This window comes from Idiotropiscis lumnitzeri, chromosome 1, assembly GCF_059441095.1.
Source record: "Idiotropiscis lumnitzeri isolate Australia: NSW breed Sydney's pygmy pipehorse chromosome 1, RoL_Ilum_1.0, whole genome shotgun sequence".
In the NCBI taxonomy this organism is placed as follows: domain Eukaryota; kingdom Metazoa; phylum Chordata; class Actinopteri; order Syngnathiformes; family Syngnathidae; genus Idiotropiscis; species Idiotropiscis lumnitzeri.
Window position 1 is genome coordinate 41,240,435 of NC_142391.1, and position 17,844 is coordinate 41,258,278.

Genomic DNA, 17,844 nt, shown 5'->3' on the forward strand with positions numbered 1-17,844 from the left:
TCTGCACATTTTTAATATTTTTTTCCCATGACTATCATCATAAAACCAAAGTCAATGTTTAAAGGTGACATTTCAACAATATTCCCATACAACTACAAGCAGAAGTCAACCAGAAATCAGTAATGAAAAAAAATAATAAAACACCACCACCAATAAAACCATTTTTAAACACGCTCTTAACTGGATGATAATGATGAGTTGGCAGGGCAGTCAAAAGGGACATGGATTCAAGGTGTTATTTTTGTCACTAACAAACTGACCTCGTCCACATTGCCACTCACTCCTGCTGCCATCCTCAGGTCCTCCACCTTCTTCCACCCATCCGACTGCACCCTTTTCTTGTCTGACTTGTCTGAGCTTTCAGCCACTCTTCTCCCCAGCGCTGGAACTCTCAGCCACCTGAAGTCCGCAGTTCTGACTTTCGCATTACATTCAAATCCAAACTCAAAACAGATCTGTGCACTTGGCGTACTTATCTTAACTTCATTGTCCTGCATTGTTTCTTTTCCATCTATTTTATCTGTTTGAATTGATGTACAGTGTCCTTGTGGCTCTTCTAAGGCGCTTCAAAATAAAATGTAGTATTATTAATGGCACAGGGACTAAAGGATTTTATGTATGAATATAGTGTAGTTGCCAGAGAATCTGATGACTGACAGAGTTCTAAGAATTCTTAGAAGTCTGAATACTTTAAATTTGCAAACTAATTATGTTGTGCCATTCAGAATTTGGCGAAATGGTCATCTAAAAAAAAAAAGAATGTCCTAGCATCAGATAACTTTGTGTCTGCATGCGTTAAAGGTGTTATTTGGCTGTTTCTGGCTCCACAAGGACTATAAAGACAAGAGGAGTGAATAAATTGCACTAAGTTTTGGACTGTAGGCAAACTCCACTCAAGACGCGAATAGTGTCCTAAAACCTTTGATTAGCGTCGTCGTCACTTGCAATCAAAGTTATGCGTGTTAAACTGTTTTATGTCAAAAGAGAATAGCTTATTTGGACAGCATCACAGTACAACACTTGACATTCTATACCACATTACGGAGACAGAAATTGAGCCCCAAAGAACACCAGATGTTCTTCAGAAGAAATGAGGTTGGCCTCTGACGATTTCACTCGCAGTCTGCTGTTGGCGTACAAGAAAAATATGCCACCTGTATGAAGTGATTTACTCCACTGCTTTGTGTTGTGGCTCACTGTGTCGACGGATGACAGGAGGGTCACATCGCTGCGATAAGAGTCATGGAAATGGACCACCGTATTGAAGAGTTTCAGATCAAATTGAGACTCGGCGTTACTCTCGTAGGTGATCTGCAGAAAAATTCTGTACCAGCCTTGGATGGGGATCACCAGGCTTCCATTGCAGTAGAGGAAGCCTCCATTGCAGTGGGCAATACCATTCTCGCTCTCCCATAGAAGGTATTGCCCAGACGTTTTCTCGCCAATGGGAGCTAAAAGGATGTGGAAAAGCAATGTTTAGAGTCTCAAATAAACATTCATACATGAAGCGACACTCCCCTTTAAAATCTTGGAAGAGTGAGGCCAATTGCTCAAAAAATTTAAAACCTTGCATTTCTTACCTGCATGTTGGAGGATCTGCAAATCACTTTGGCTGATTTTCTTTAAAATTGACAAATATTTCTGTAGACTTTTGAGCTAATTTTGTCACACCAGCTATGAATTTTAGTGTGCAGTTGAAGATTTGACGCATGCACGTTTAGGATCATTAATTAAATGAAGCCCATTTACATGGACCAGTTGGAGGCGGCTCATGTACAGCATACTGCTGCTCAGTAAAATTGTTTTCTGTCAATAACTAATTGACGAATCCTTCTCTCATCCACATTCAATATTAAAGCCCCTATCCCACTGAGCAATCGTGAGTGCTTGCAAAAGCAGCAAATGTTGCGCTCTCGTCTGGATTTGTTCAGGGTCTCAAATATTCGCCTAGGCTTTTCTTGTCGCAAGGGAATTTTGAACAAGTTTAAAAGTTCCTTGTGCTCAGAAAAAAAAAATGTTGGCGAACGTCTGGCAAACATTTATGACCTTGAACGAACTGATGCAAATGCGCATTTTTCAATAAGCCACTTGCAGATGACAAGGTGACAAAAAGGGTGGCCGACAATAAACAGGCGGTTTTGTACGAGTACAGAGGCGTACATGCCTAACCGTATAGGCTTTTAAAAGGCTTTAAGCTTTCAGTAATAAGGCGACAGGTGCACTTTGTGCCATGTTTACCTGCTCTAAGGGAATTTAGAGGCTTTAACTTTGGTGTGTAAAAAAAATAAACATTGCAAAGCATTGAAAACCTCCATTCATTCTTCATAATTTTCTGACAGAAAAAGATCCAGATGCCGTAAGTACGGTAAGCAAGGTACTGCACAGCGAGTCTATGAGAAACAGGACACTCAATCAACTCAACAGAAATATTATTTTTGTCACTATTTAAATAGAGAAAATTTTTTCACAAAGTCATGTGTTGGCATTAAATATTATTTTGCTGGCCGTGTTGCGACTTCTAATGCATTAAAAAACTAACAATTTACAAGAAACATTAAGTTTCTCAGCAACTACGTAATGCAACATAAGAGAAGACGGTTACTGCGCATTTCATAACGGTATGTGCCTGTAAGCAAAAAAGACCTTATCCCCCACTAAAAGCACATGCCACTCTGCGATGCGCACCGTTCAAGAAGACCTCCTCCAGTGTTCATCGATGAGGATTTTATCCGAAATCGATGCCGACTCGCGCCGTGATCCTGACAGCTTCATGAATAGATTAGGCTGCAAGTGGTGGTGGACGCAAACGTGCATGAGTGGCAACAGTTAGGCATCCCCGGCACCAAGTCGCCGGTACAAAACTAAGTTTGTAGTGCTAAGATCATCTGTTTAGTGACCAAAAGCTAATTGCTGCCTTAAGCAGTTTAGCAGCAGTTTAACACCGTCGAAGAACATACTGTTGTTACCCGTGGGGGGTCGGAGGTGTAGAAATTGATGCCTGGCGGCCTCCTCACACTTTACAAAAGATTAGCGTAGCTAAATGTCCGAATTATAGCTAGTCTGTGCTTGTATGAACATTGTTGCTCTTGTCCGCTTCAGCCTGTGCAAGTGGAGTAGATTAGCAATGGGCTCGGTATTTTGGATTTTGTGGAGGTGATCACATGAGCACACGTTTCATGTCAATCAATCCAGACAGTTGTGCAGAACTCTTTTAAACTTTCACAGGTTGAAGTGGACAAGAGTAATAATGCGATCAGACGCCGTTTTAGACAAAAGAACTGACAATTCGAGCCATATTACCTCATTTGCTCCCTGATGTGACAGACGCTGAAACCGGAAATAAATAACAAGCCAAGCTCCCAAAGTGGGCGCACCAATTTGTCATAAATCTCATCACAAAAAAGGCTATAAACAACTACATAGTCTTTTTGGGGACGGGGGCATTTTAGTACTGATGTATTTTTAACATGCAAACTTATTATATAAGTGCCAATGGTTACATTGATTCACTTGTGGGATATTACCTGTCAACATAGCACTTTTGACTGTATGCTTGTGTGGATGGCTTCTGGGGGCTGCAAAAGAAAAATATTTTAATATTTGTACCAGTGTTGCGCAATTACGAGACTAAAAGACAAGACACAGGATTACCTGATGAAATGCTGTCTGCATACGCCACAGTCTGTAAAAGAAACCAATGTAATAATTTTTAATATGCACAGGATAATATAGAAGAAAAGTCACAGGTTAACTCATTTTTAGGGATACGACAACACAGTCAATTGAATTAAAGCAACAAAAAAGTGGCAATGTTTTTGTATTCCATTTGTCACTAATGTATGTTTTTATTCGAGCTGAGCAACAATTACATTTTCAAATCGATCAATCAGATGAGGTCTACGTGATTAATCACAATTAATCACATCTTTATAGACAAAATCCCAAAAATGATGAAGTAGTGCAGTAGACTTTTATTTTAAATGCATTACCATATAAATGAAAGTGTCATAACATTTATTTGGCAAACACTTTTGTATCCCCTAATAACTTTATATAGGAAAAGGGATCTTGCTCATATTTCCGACAGTTCCTAACAAAGTTCTCAGGAATAAGCTGATTAAGTCACTTGATGGTTTGGTTTCACCTGTTTGGTTCACCAATTAGGGTAATTACAGACTGACAGAACATGTATCCTCTTCGTTTGCCTGGAAAAGAGGATACCTCTTCACATTCACTATGTTACCAATAACCATTTCCTCGCAAAACTTTTTGTATACATCAATTGCAAATGCACATAACTAACTTTTGCTCAGCAAGCATTTTTATCTTGCCAAACTTTGTTCATAAGAATGCAAATGAAACACAAACGTGCGTATTCTTTGTTTGTTTGAATGAAACCCTATTAGAAACTGCGCAGAGTGTTAGAAAGCCCGCATTGTTTAGCGCTTGTAGTCGTTTGATGCTGAATGCGCGTGAGTTTTTAATGTCCGATTGGTCTTTGAACGCCTCTCGAATCCAAAGCAACGCGCGAGTGACGTTAAATTTTCTTTCGTTACAAAAAATAAATACATAAAAATCCGTGCGTGTTCTCTAACAGGAGACCAGCATCTGTACGTTGCCACATAAATTTCATCTAGCTGGAACATCCCACTTCCTCGAGCCTCCTCCTTTTATATTGTGTTTGATTACTTGAAATTCGCAATGCCAACCTCATGGAAACGATTTAATTTTAAAACCTTGTAGAGATATATATAACAAATGCAAATGCCGAAATGTGCATAGCTTTCCACCCGTTTCGCCTTCATTCGTTGTATTCTCTCCCGCGAACGGTGATTACAGTTTTTTTCCACAGTGTGCGCCGCAGCCGAAAGCAACAGACTTTCATATTCACAATAAAATAAAGTGCACAATAAAATGATTGTCGGTATTAATAAACTAGTAAATTAATGCAAAATTAATTTAAATTGCCCACCCCTAGTTTTATCAGTTACAATATATTTCTATTTTTATTGTTGCCTTTTAAGGGATATCAATGGGGAAAATAAGATGCAAACTTGGTCGCTTAACGAATTAAGACGAAATAGTCGCGGTTTTATTTCTTAATTCCAGAGTTGTTCCGAGGACTTAACTTTCAGCTGAGAGCGTTCTGAAGCTGACCTCTTACCTTACAATTAGGAGACTGGGAACATCCTCCTCCAAGCACAGCCAACACGAGCACGAGCACCGTAACACACAACAGACACAACGACAAATGCACGGCGCAATCGGTTCGCATTGGTCGGAGTAGAGAGGTTCTCCTCGTGTTTCGGTGGGGCAGTTGCTCCATGAATATTTTCCTTGAGTGTCTGATCTGCGATTGGATCCGCCATCTCAATTTATGAGGCAAAACTCGCCCACGGTGCCGGGTGACCAGACGTGACGTCACCAATACACTGACGTTAGCTCCACCTTCACGGACTGTTTTTGCAATTGTGCCTGTAGATGGCAGTTTTGCACGAGTAACCATGGAATCAGCTCATCAGCAAGTTCTGAAGAAGCCTGAGAAGTATGCTTCCTGCTCATTAGAATCCGGTGTGTTGTAGGTGGAAAACAGCCGGAAAGCGGCCCTCCAGGACCGGAGTTTGGCACCTATGGACTGCACTGTTTAAAATCACTGATTTTAACTTACTCCCATTGCCACTATCCCAGCTTTCAAATGATACCCTTTATGAAAATTCCAGTTGGAAAAAAAAAAGACGAACTTTGGTGCAACAGTGTCATTTTTATTGCCACGATTGTCTTTATTTAAAGGAGGAAATGATTCATTTTAAGGGGCTCCTATTGGTAAAAAAAAAACACAACAACAACCGTTTTACTTCACGATGGCCTCGCAGTACAGAGGTCGTGTGTCCTGTGTGTAGTTTGCATGTTCTCCCTATGCCTGCATGGGTTTTCTCCGGGTACTCCGGTTTCCTCCCACATTCCAAAAACATGCATGGTCGGTTGATTGGACGCTCTAAATTGCGCCTGGATGTGATTGTGAGCGTGAATAGTTGTTTGTCTTTGTGCGTGGTTGGCAACCAGTTTAGGGTGTACCCCGCGTACTGCCCAAAGATAGCTGGGATAGGCTCCAGCACCCCCCGCGACCCTTGTGAGGAGAAGCGGCTCAGATAATGGATGGGTGACCAACACTGTTATTTTCATTGCTTCAATGACCTTCACTTGGGAGGAAAGCACTGATTTTGATGGGCCCACAAAAACCAAATCCTCGCCTGGTTCACACTCTTAAGCTAGGTTCGCACCAAATCAATCACCAAATCCACCTGGCGATTGAATTGAAGTCAATGGAGTCCACGCGAGCAGGCGCGATTGCGTACAGGGCGACGCGAATGATACGTTTGGAGTGATGGGACGTGGAGCGAGACACAGAAAATTCCCCAAATTGTCTTTCCTGTGAGGTTAAAAAAATGTTAACTTTCTTTCGTCGAGGTAGCCAATCAGCTCCTTGACGTACTGCGTCACACTCAGTGTCATGTACACTTGGTGGGTTGTTTGAAAGGAGAAGAAGAATAATTGAGGAGAAATTTATCATTGCCGTTTGAGGACATCCAGAGTTTTACAGCTAGCTAACACTTAAAAAAAAAAAAAAGACCAGACTTTGAGATAAGTGAGCAAGGAGCTTGGCATACCTGGTATTTTACTTTATTTTATTTCATTTTTTACAGCTGTTGAATTTCACCAAGACATATTGCTTACATTGGCTTCAGCACAGTGTCGGCCACTTGAATGCGATGTGGAAAGTGAACCAGCGGCTTCGTGTGAACACGCCAACAAATTAAGCGAAGCAAAACGCTTTGATGGATTTAGTGTTCACAAAAGCCCCCATCCAGCCTGTTTTACATGTTTCTCTCGCTCATCTTTATTTATATATCGCGTTCACAACACACCTGAATCAATGATAATGATCATTATCAGGGTTCTACAAAGCTTCCTGATGAACTGATAAGGGCATGTGTTGTGCCGCACAGTAATCCCTCACCACTTCACACGTTTCACGACTTCAGTGTTCTGCAGATCTTTCAACCACTTCTCCGTACCAGGTTTGCGAGCATGCTGGAGCCTATCCCAGCTGTTTGTGTTTTTTTGGCAGCTGGCGGCTTACACCCTCTACTGTTTGCCAGCCAATCGCAGGGCACACAAAGAAACCCAACCATCTGCGCTCACAATCGCAACAATTTAGTGTCCAATCAACCTACCTATGATGGAATCTGGGAGGAAACGGGAGCACCCGGAGAAAACCCACGCAAGCACATGGAGAACATGCAAAGTCGTTGTTTGGTTTGCAAAGTACAGTAATAAGCCAAAATATCGCCACAGACTAAAGAGCCAAATGATTTCCTATTATGCAGTGTTTCAGTTTTGTGGAATCTGCACCTTCATCAACACCACTGTTGTATTTCTGTCCAATTGCTTCTTTAATATCCTAGATCAGTGGAGCCCAACCACCGAGCCGCAGTTCAGCTCTGAAAGACCTCTGTCAATGAAGTACTTTTACTTCCCATCATGGAAATTGTAAACACACACATCGCGAACCCAGCCGAACACAAATGTGTCATATGTACTCATACTTTTAGAATACTGGAAGACATTTAATTCACAGAATGGGCTGGTCTCATCACCTCCTGGCAGGGCAACTAGCAACACAAACACGAACACACTACTCGGACATTCACAGTTAGTTTTTTTGTTGTTGTTGTTTGTTTTTTTTGAGAGTAGGGTAGTCTAACTAATGAGATAAAAATACGACCATTGAAGAATACAACATAGAACGACAATATTTCAGCAGATAATATGCTGATGAGCTAATCATTCAGGTGGGTTGCAGCAAGGAGAGATTGAAAGCAAGCAGGAAAGCGGCTCTCCTGGACTGGATCTTGACACCCCAGCTCTCATTAAAAACACACCCAAGCTCAAACCTGTCTGAGGAATGGAAAAATAAATCTGTTTCCATGCCAAATGTGTTGACAAGGGGAATTCCCAGGAAATGTTGCTGTGTGTGACTCATCCAAACCGAACGGGCTCCCATCATACTGATGCCTTGGCCAAACTGGGATGACAACAACTGTTGCTCTAGTCTCCTAAGCAATCCCCAAACCCACTACCCAACACGCCGAGTAGCACGCACTATTCGTCCGAGGCCTTCAGATACAATTGTTCTGTCAAAGTCAATGAGCTTTCAGAGTTGATAGACAGTTCTGATAGCCAATCAGATCACATGTTGATCACAGTAAGGACTTTTCGTTGGCCTTACGCTGAAGGTGATGAATGCATCTTATGAATGGATACTCACTCATGAGGGGGCAGCGCGATGCGGAATCAACATACCCGGAAGTCGTAACTGTTGACCGTTCAAAATCTAAAATATATTCTTGGTTTTTATACCACAATGGCCGAAGGGGGAAAAGTGTGGATTTAATTGCAGATACACTTGCGAGGCCATTTTCAAGACGGACCTCTCAAGAGAAGCGAGGTCGTCCAACACTCACTCAGTACTGTGTAAGTGTCTTTCTGTAGATTATTTCTCCACCCATGGTGTCATAAACGATTGCAATATGAGGGGAATTTATTCAAGTCGGACTAAGTACGACTTCAATGAAGGCCTATGTGTGAAATGCATGTCCCGCTACTGTGTGACACTCAGTGCACCTTTTCAACACTCTTTTGTTTTTTTTGAAATTCTTATTTATTTCATTTATTATTATTTTAATTTTTATTATTTATATTGGCACTGGAGAGGGGAAACGCTCCAATCTCATAGTACACAAAGTATAATGACAATAAAGAGCATTCTGATTCTGATAGTTAATGGGAGTGGAGTCCACTGTATATGGGCTGATATTTGTGCCACTAGAAACTGAATCTGAATATTATTGATTTGAATGTGTATTGCTTAACTTAAATATTTGAATTGAAAACTATTGAATTACGTAAATTGTAGATTTGTTTAATTTGAATCTGAATTTTTCCATTTACAACAGCACCTCTGTATTGTGAGGCAGATGTGCGAACCAGTCCCAACCTTGCCACACCATTAAGAAATACAAATAAAGTTGTATTGTACTGTATCGTAACTAAAATGCAGCTCAAAAGCCACATTTACACAGTGGGTCAAATAATAGAATGAACAAAGGGAAAACTATTTGAAGAACCGACGACAGAAACACAAAGACCGTTAAATCCTTTTTATTTACACATTGGAGCTCTGACTTTGGGGTATTATTCACATTCCATCTTTTTTATGAGTTGGTGGTGTATTTGAGTCCTCCATCTGCATATATGACAGTGACAATAAGAAAACGAAAATATATAAAAAGCTGTGGGCTGACTTGCAACACGGCGCCCTCGTGAGTGAGAGGACAGTGCACACGCAATATTCTACCTGTACAACTATTCACATTCATTCACTGTACATAATTTACAGAGATCACATTAGGGAAAGAGCCAGTACCTGAGGAATTAAATCTCACAATTTGCATTACTCATTCTCTGTGGTAAAAATTCTCGCAGCCAAACAATGGAAGCCGGAGCAACATAGACCAAGATGAATATTTCACACCGGTGCAAACTGCAAGTTTGATGTGTAGGTGATTAGTGATCCCCAGCAGGTTCAGAAAAGTTTACTACATGCTTGCTGGTCTCACATCATAACCAAATTTCCATTTGAATATTATGTTTTACAGATAATTTCCTGAGGCTTATTCATTAAGCCCCTCCTAGGCAATGAAGTGAACATTTTCTCACACTGGTGCTCCCAACCTCAGCAAAAGAGCAGACTAGATTGTGGATGGTGGAATTTTACACATTCACTTATAAAAGGTGATGCCAGTTGTCATAGTGAGTCCTCATAAATGGATGTTGAGGCCTCTGCCAAAAAAAAAAAACACTCCTCTAGGATACATCAGGTGTACTGGCATGCTTTCAGAAAAAAAGACAAGAAGCTATAAACAACTGATGCATATGCCAGCAGCCTTCATTGTCCCCTCTGTGGAAAACACAAAAACTATACATGAAAAACAAATTGGTCAATTAAACCTAGCATTCAACAGCACATAAGATAAAACACCATGAACAAACACGTCATACATGTGCAGTCTTTCTCCCAAGAATGAAATGTCAACCAAATAAATAATACATACCAGAATATAAAATAATTAAATAACAATCATTGTCTCAGTTTAAGATCACAGTAAGCGTGATTAACTCAAAACAGTCAAAAGTCCATTTTACAAATATGTGAAAATGCTTGGCTCATTTCAGTCCTCTAACCGGTGCTCAGCAGATCATTCTTTCAGCATACAGCACAAGCGCCAATTACCAAACAACTCAGCACACAGTCCTCTGAAAACACAACATCAATAAATCACTTTTCTTTGGACACTTCTCACTCATTCCCCATAAAAATCCTATCAAAATAGGGGGAATGTATTTTCTCACTGGTGGCTTGATGTCGCTGTCAGTTTGAGGAGCTGTGAAGTGGCGCCGACAGCAGTCAGTCATACAAGAGGGGCCTTTGGATTTGGTACTTTGCAGCAGCTTTGTGTGTGTGATCTGTAAATGTCCTTGGATGGGTGGAGGGGCGCTAAACCTTGTAGCAATTGCCCTGTGTGGTGAGTGCGAGCTGACCATTGGGCGCCACCTCGTTGGCCTCATCCTCCAGGAGGCCTGACACGTCGGCGTTGGGAATGCTGTCGTGATAGCTGCTGAAGCTGATGTTGTCCTCTTTCAGTTCGATGGTCCAGAAAGGCGCGTTGAGTTTGCGGTTCTGGTATTCTCTGTAAGTGTACACGCCTCCGACAAAGCCCAAGAGCACAACCACCACCAGAATGATGACGGCCAGAATGATGATGTTGAACTGCGTCCAGGAGACGTCAGTCAGAGCTGCCGTGGTGTTGTCGGTGGGGCTGCTCAGACTCGTCAGCAGCGCCTGAGTGGCGGCGGCGGTGCTCAGTGACGTGCTCCAATTGCCGCCGGATGTGGAGGCGGGGATGCCTCTTGGTCTGGTGGAGGTGAGACTGCTGCTGGAGGATGAAGCTGCACTGGAAGTGGGGGCCTCTGTTGTGGGCTGACCTGCTGCTGTGGGAAGGTGTTGAGGCGCTGAGGAGAGGAAAGCATTCAAATCGTTCAACAATTAATACTTTCATTCAACAGGAATGGCCTGTTAATTTAAAGAAACAGTACACACGGGTTTCTCACAATGAAGCATGTCGCTGCTCTGTTATATATGATTCCTTGTGGTGTAAAAACTGACACCTAGCGGTCAAATAGCCAAACTACCTAATTAAATACTGAATTGTCACAGAAGTGAGAAATAATCTTTGACAATTATAGAAAACAGTTCATTCCAGTTGCTGCAGCTGCTCAAGGTTTGGGCGGCGATTACCGTTTAGGCGAGGTCAAGTATTTTTGAAGAGGTTTTTTTTCTCCCTTAATAAATAAAATCACTATTTAGAAACTGCATTTCATGTGCAATCTTTGTCTAATATTTACATTTGTTTGATGTTCTAAATCATTAACTCATTAACAAATGAAATACAGAGTGGGGTAAAACTGCAAAAGTACAAGAATTTGAGAAGAGGACAAAGAAACACCGTCTATGAACAAAGATTGGGCCGGCGAATGATTGTTTGTCTATACAGTATGAGCCCTTTGATTGGCTGATGACCAGTTCAGGGGGTACACCACCTCTCACAGGGTGTCAGGTGGGATTGGGTCCTGGTTGTATTTAATTGGATTGATGGTTGGATGGGAAGAGTGACAATGCCCAAGGTTGGTCTCTGTATTTACCATGTGCATTTGCCATACAAACCAGAAGTTAAAGTCACATATATATATTTATATATTTTTTCCACTGTATGACATGCAGACTAAACTTTTCCTGTTCTAGGTCAAGTAAGATTACCAAAATTCAATTTGCTAAATGCCAGAATAGGGAAAGATTTTTTCTCAAAAGACTTTTTTCTTTTATTTGTCAATGTGAAGTTTAGTTACGGTGAAACACCTGTAAACAATGTGGGGAAAACCCAGATGATAATGACATGTCTTTGGAAACTTTTATTAGGTTTATTAAAAACAAATGAGATTATAAGAGACACACCTGTGGACATATTTCAAGGCACACCTGCAACACAATGCTTCTTTGTGCTTCTTTCATGAGAAAATCTCAAGAAATCAGCCACAATATCAGGAAGAGAATTGTGGACTTGCCCAAGTCTGGTTCACTTTCCATTTCCAGATGCCCGAAGGTGCCACGTTCATCGATTCAAATTCTTCTGATTATTCTGGCATTGAGCAAATAGAAATAAATTCCATAATCCTAATTGACCCTCAATCATTTTGGGACCAGCTCACATGAGTCAAAATTTCACCAATGGCTCTGCCATGAGTTCCATGCCAACTATCATAACCTTGTGGTTGTAGCTGGAGCCATGCCAAAAAGGAACTGAGCGACAGATACAACAGGATCTACAGAAAGTGGTTTTAACCAATGATCTGTTTTGTGAAGCTGAGCCATGATTGGTCGTTAGCAACAGTGATGTCATTTTCAGTCGGCAGCAAGTAGTAAAATGAGATGGCTAAGAAAAGGGGTGAATTTTCCCGCTTAACTCATAATGCACAAATGCAATATTAATAAAAATGCCATGTTTACACTAGTGGTCCTGCATCGAACATATTATTGTAAAGAACATTTTTGGGTTGACTCCCCTTTAAGACCGGGCTCTGGCAATGGGTTTGCATAAGTCCCAAGGGCTAGCGGCTAGCCCTTGGGACTAATGCAAACCTAGCCGCTAGCCTCACTACACTGACCTCCTCTAAAATTAAGAATTGAATTTACAGTCCTTCTGCTGACCTACAAAGCACTAAATGATCAAGTACCGCTACACATTAAGGTCGAACTTGCTCGAGGCCTGCTCCCTGATTTGGTCCAGAAGGCTGTTGTGGTTAAAGCGCAAACTTAAATCATACCTCTTTTATAAAGTAGATGGTCAAAAGTGATCGATTGTTTTATCCCACTTTGTGTTTTAATGCTTTAATGCCATGATTGACGGTTGTTGATTGATTGATTGTCAGAAATTGATGGTCTGGCTGGACGAACTGATAAACTGATAGAGAGTGCTCTATAATGTAACACCCATGAATGAACATTTTGATTAATTACCTTCCTCGATGATGACAATGATGCCAACATGCAGTGTTTCTGTCTCAGATGCTGTACTCTAATGTTTTAATTGCATCAAAGTCACTCCAATACCGTCAGTTCAGTTCATCTCTCTCTCTCTCTCTCTCTCCCTCTCTCTTTCTCTCTGTGTCTCTCTCCCTCTGTCTGTCTCATTCTGTCTCTCTTCTTCTCAACATTGAGTCTTGGGTCTACTTGAGGTTTCTACCATTGAGGGAGTTTCACTTTGCCAAATGTAGCTACTTAATCATTGTAAAATCTAGGCCTGTTTAGTTGAATACAAAGCTGATATATTTGTTTAAACCCATGACTTATACTGTTGCAACAGGTGGATACACCGGTTTGTTGTACCTTCTTTCACCCAAAGGAAGCGAAGCGCATTTCTTTTTTTTGGGATGATAAAAAAACATTTCTGAAATATTAATAAATAGTAATAATTAAATAATAACAACATTAAAAATGAAAAAAAAAACTTTGTTAATCTGTCCCAAAGCATTTAAAATTAATTACTCAGTATTTGTTAGCCGTTTGCAAATTTATATTAGTGTGCGACGTTCTCTCACAACATATACATCAGGACCCCCCCCTCCTCCTGTTTGTCCAACTAATGACGGCCCTGGTTTATATTTTAGTGTTGTGGCAGAGGATACAGCACAAATCACTGCAAACTTTGATCACTGTTTCCACAGGAAATATATTTTGCGGTCTAGAACTCAAGAAAAAGGAATCACATATTAAGACAAAATCTGTGGTTATTACAAAATACTTTGTGAATCTCAAAAGACTGACGGATAATGGGTAAATGAAAGGATCATTACTTAAAGGAGGAGTCAAGTCAAAAATGCTCTTTATAATAATTTTAATGCCCCTCCACTAGTCTAAACATGGTACTCACATGACCAAACCCAGAAAACTGGTGAAGTGTCATGTTTGCAACCTGAGCCATTAGGCACTGTGATGTCATTTTCAGTACAAGGCAAAATGGCGTCTGCCTGAGATGGATAAAAACTGGTGGCTTATTAATGTCATCATCCACACCGCTTTTCCTCTCGAGGATCGCGGGGGGTGCTAGAGCCTATCCCACCTGACTCTGGGCGAAAGGCGCACCACACCCTGAGCTAGTTGCCAGCCAGTCGCAGGGCACTTGCTTTTTCATCTTAATTCATATACACAAACGCAATATTAGTCATATTAGTCAAAAGTTTTGACGAGTGGGGTCATATATAACATATTACTGTATAGAAAACGTTTGACTTGACTTCAGCTTTAAATTGATGTTAATACTTACTTAGACGGCTGCAGTTATGAGCCCGGGCATCCCCTGCAAATCCAGGAGCACAGAGCTGACACTGGGGCCCTGTGGTGTTGTTAATACAGCTGAGACAGTGGCCGGTGTTGGGGTGACAAAGCTGGGTGGGACCCTGAGGATCTGCATTGCCACTACAGTCACATGGCACGCAAGTCCCGGAAGATTTGTAGAAGCCAGCGCTGCACTGGTCACACACTGGGCCAGCGTACGGGTGAAGGCATTGGTCACACACTGGGGAGCCACTGGGATCTGAACAAGAACACATAGCAGTGCTTATCAGAAGGCTGATGAGCCAACAAATGAGAATGACGTGACGTCACAGATGAGTCAATCGAGAAAAGAAAATCCATCAAAGACCAGTTGGCACATGAAATACTGGAATGCATCATCATTGGGTTTGCAGAACCAGTGGAGGCACATACGGTAAAATGCCATCAGATAACCAGTTTTATGTTGTTGTTTTTCATTTTACAATGATGAATGATGGCGCCGCTCCATGTAAGCTTTTTATTAAATTACTTGGGTGAACCACTAGGTGGCTCACAACAACAAAGTAAAACTGGAGGGTTTCTAAACACGTTGAAGTGTAATGCAGAATCTATTTGGGATGTAAAATATAAAGAATGTATATCCAAATTTTAAATTGTGTTCATGTATCCATGCCTAAAATTTGGAGACACGTGCTCATATTGTATCATTATTGCATTGAACATGTGAAACAAGCAAAGTAATAGATGATAGTGTGCAGCCATCTCTAAGAGACAAGAACGGAAATCAGATAAGATGCAACTTCTCTCAAATCCCTGAAATTTGTAAAATACCGTCGATTAATGACAATTGAAAGTGGTAGAGAAGTGGACGGATGGATTGTATTTGACATAAAACCACTCGTAATGAATTCAAGGCGTGTTGGTGCGGCGGCTCGTCAACAGAGGGCGCTAGGGCGCTGCCCCAGCAGGCACAGTGGTCGACACATGACTTGCCTTGAACATAAAAATAAATGAAATGTGCAATACATTTATTTTTTAGATGGACAGGATTAATAATCTATGGTAAAGGATGAGCAAATCTGTTTAATTAATCTCTGCTGTCTGTTTTAGTTATGTCACATTTGCCCTGGATTGCAGCTGTGTTCCATCATTGACTCTTATTAAAAGTTTAACATGCACAATAGGCTGCAGGGCAATGCAAGACATTGGACAGGAGTCACACACTTTATTCCACCACCACAGCTCTTGGACGTCAATTTCAAGTCTGCCTGTCTGTCAAATTACATGCAGAGGAGGGTGCATAGGCGCTTGGGCACCAGCCATTTTTCCCTATGCAGCCCAAAGTGCCTGTTTCTTTTTTTTTTTTGCATGCGTTTATTTGTGCACGCCTGTCTATGGCCTCTCACCTGCAAAAATGTCAAATGTGAATTAGCATGTGTGTGAATGACAGAGGAAAGAATCTGTGGTGAGTTTCTCCATGTGAGCTGTGCCAAGAGTGAGATATCCGTAAGACACAAAAGTTTTGATAAAAGTTTTGTCAGAATCAGAGGTGCCTGATTATCTACCCCCGCTACAAACACACACACCCACACACACATTCAGGACAAATCCCAATGGCCAGTTCATTCCAGGCCGACATGGACCAGTGATTTTTTGTTTTAAATAGGCCTTAATTCCTACATAATTTCCAATAAACACAGTCAGGTTTTAACACAACATAATTACAGACTACGATCCAAAAAATACCCGACGCCTTATAGTGTTGGCCGCATGCACATGTGCACCGGCCATGCGCATACCAAGGGGCTTCAGTGCACTCACCTGGGTGAGAGTACTTGGCCTGTGTAGTGCTGTCAGACTCAACAAAGAAGTCAGGCTGCAGGCTGATATGTGTTCATGTTTGTCTAGCTGTTGCATGTTGTTGGGTGACCAACAAAGCAGCAGAGCAACACGGCCTGTGCGCGATTCATCCTTTGTTTTTTGTTGTTGTTGTTTTTTTTAGATCTGATCTGCTCATCTAATTTCCACTTCACTTTTCATCAACTTGCTAATATAGTGTAGGAAGGTAGAAAGGTCACAAAGAAAGAATACAAGTGAGAATAAACATGTTGAAAATGTTCCTTTTTAGGTGAGATAATTTCAGTAGGTAGTTTTTAGTTTAAGATGCTCCTGAGGCAGGATCCAGCTGCTCGACATGGAAAATGATTATTATACTATTAGACCTTACAAGCTATGCTTTTCCCATGCTAATATTTTGGTAACACTTTTCTATTAATGATAACATTCTTCACTATTTTAGTCCTTATTTATTGCATGACGGATATTGAAAATGATCAGGTCTCTGTGACCTGACTTTGTAATTAGGTAACATTTTACTTGAAACACTTAAGGGATATTCACATTTATTTCATACTATATGCCACGCGTGTCAAACCATATTGTAGTTCCAGTTTCCCTCGGTGTGCCGTTATGACCTTAGAGTAACTGCTTTTAATCACCTCATTGTTTTATTACATTTACTCTACACGAGAAACTGATGGATTACTCATCTTGAGCTCAGATGTCAAGAATAATCTTTTTATTTTTGTTCAAGTAACTGAACAACCTAACAAGAAAATGCTTGCAACCTTATTATCCAGACAGCGTTCTCAGGACACCACAGTTGGCCAGCAATCAGTGTTAATGACTTAAACACTATCCTACGTTGGCCTGGATGTTATTTTCTATCTCACATGATGACATTATATCGCAGAGCCTGCTGCTCCTGATAAATTGCAGGAGGTTCAAATACAGTTGACCTGCTGGGTTATATAACCCGTAAGACACACGAGCGGCACTGCATTGGGCTAGAAGAGTTGACCTGCTTCTTCCTCCTTTTTTTTCCATGTTAAGTGAGGAGATCACAACAAGTAACTGTTGGGTCAGACACACTATTTAGAAAAACACAAGTAAAGTACACATTAAAAATGAAAGCCAGTCTACAGCAGTAGGCGCACATACAATCATACATGAGTGATTTAATGTGTGACCCAGATTCTGATCTGGAACAGCGCTCCACTTCACCTCTCAGGGTGTCACGATAAAAGATCTTCATTTACGACGTCCAGGTTCAGCCACATCTTTAGAAACCATTTATACTACAACATGAAGCCATGACACTGTATATTGTCAGGTGTCAAGTTCTGGAGCTGCTTTCTCTCATTACACTGGTGGTCAGTATCAAATCAGCACTGGTCAAAGGATATAAAACAATGCCTTTTCTCAGATCATCTCCTTCTTCCTACAGTGTCTGAAAGCATAATGCAACCCATCCCCCCCTGAGTCTGTTACTG

General features: G+C 41.1%; 2 protein-coding genes across 2 annotated transcripts in view; both read right to left on the reverse strand.

Annotated features, from left to right (window-relative positions):
* Window positions 1–731: 731 nt before the first annotated feature.
* Window positions 732–5,486, reverse strand: LOC148344656 (tumor necrosis factor ligand superfamily member 15-like). Its single transcript, XM_088301315.1, has 4 exons — window positions 5,165–5,486; window positions 3,652–3,682; window positions 3,525–3,575; window positions 732–1,451 (listed from the first exon to the last, which is right to left on the reverse strand). The coding sequence occupies exons 1-4, from the start codon at window positions 5,324–5,326 to the stop codon at window positions 1,039–1,041; spliced, it is 657 nt and encodes a 218-aa protein (XP_088157441.1). The 5' UTR covers window positions 5,327–5,486; the 3' UTR covers window positions 732–1,038.
* A 3,720-nt stretch (window positions 5,487–9,206) lies between these two features.
* LOC148344657 (multiple epidermal growth factor-like domains protein 9) overlaps window positions 9,207–17,844 on the reverse strand; it is a 39,987-nt gene continuing 31,349 nt past the window's right edge. Inside the window, exons 5-6 of the mRNA XM_088301328.1 lie at window positions 14,502–14,771; window positions 9,207–11,133 (exon numbers count right to left, since the gene is read on the reverse strand). Coding sequence (XP_088157454.1) covers window positions 10,619–11,133; window positions 14,502–14,771 — 785 coding nt within the window. The 3' untranslated portion in view covers window positions 9,207–10,618. The remainder of the gene's footprint in view (window positions 11,134–14,501; window positions 14,772–17,844) is intronic.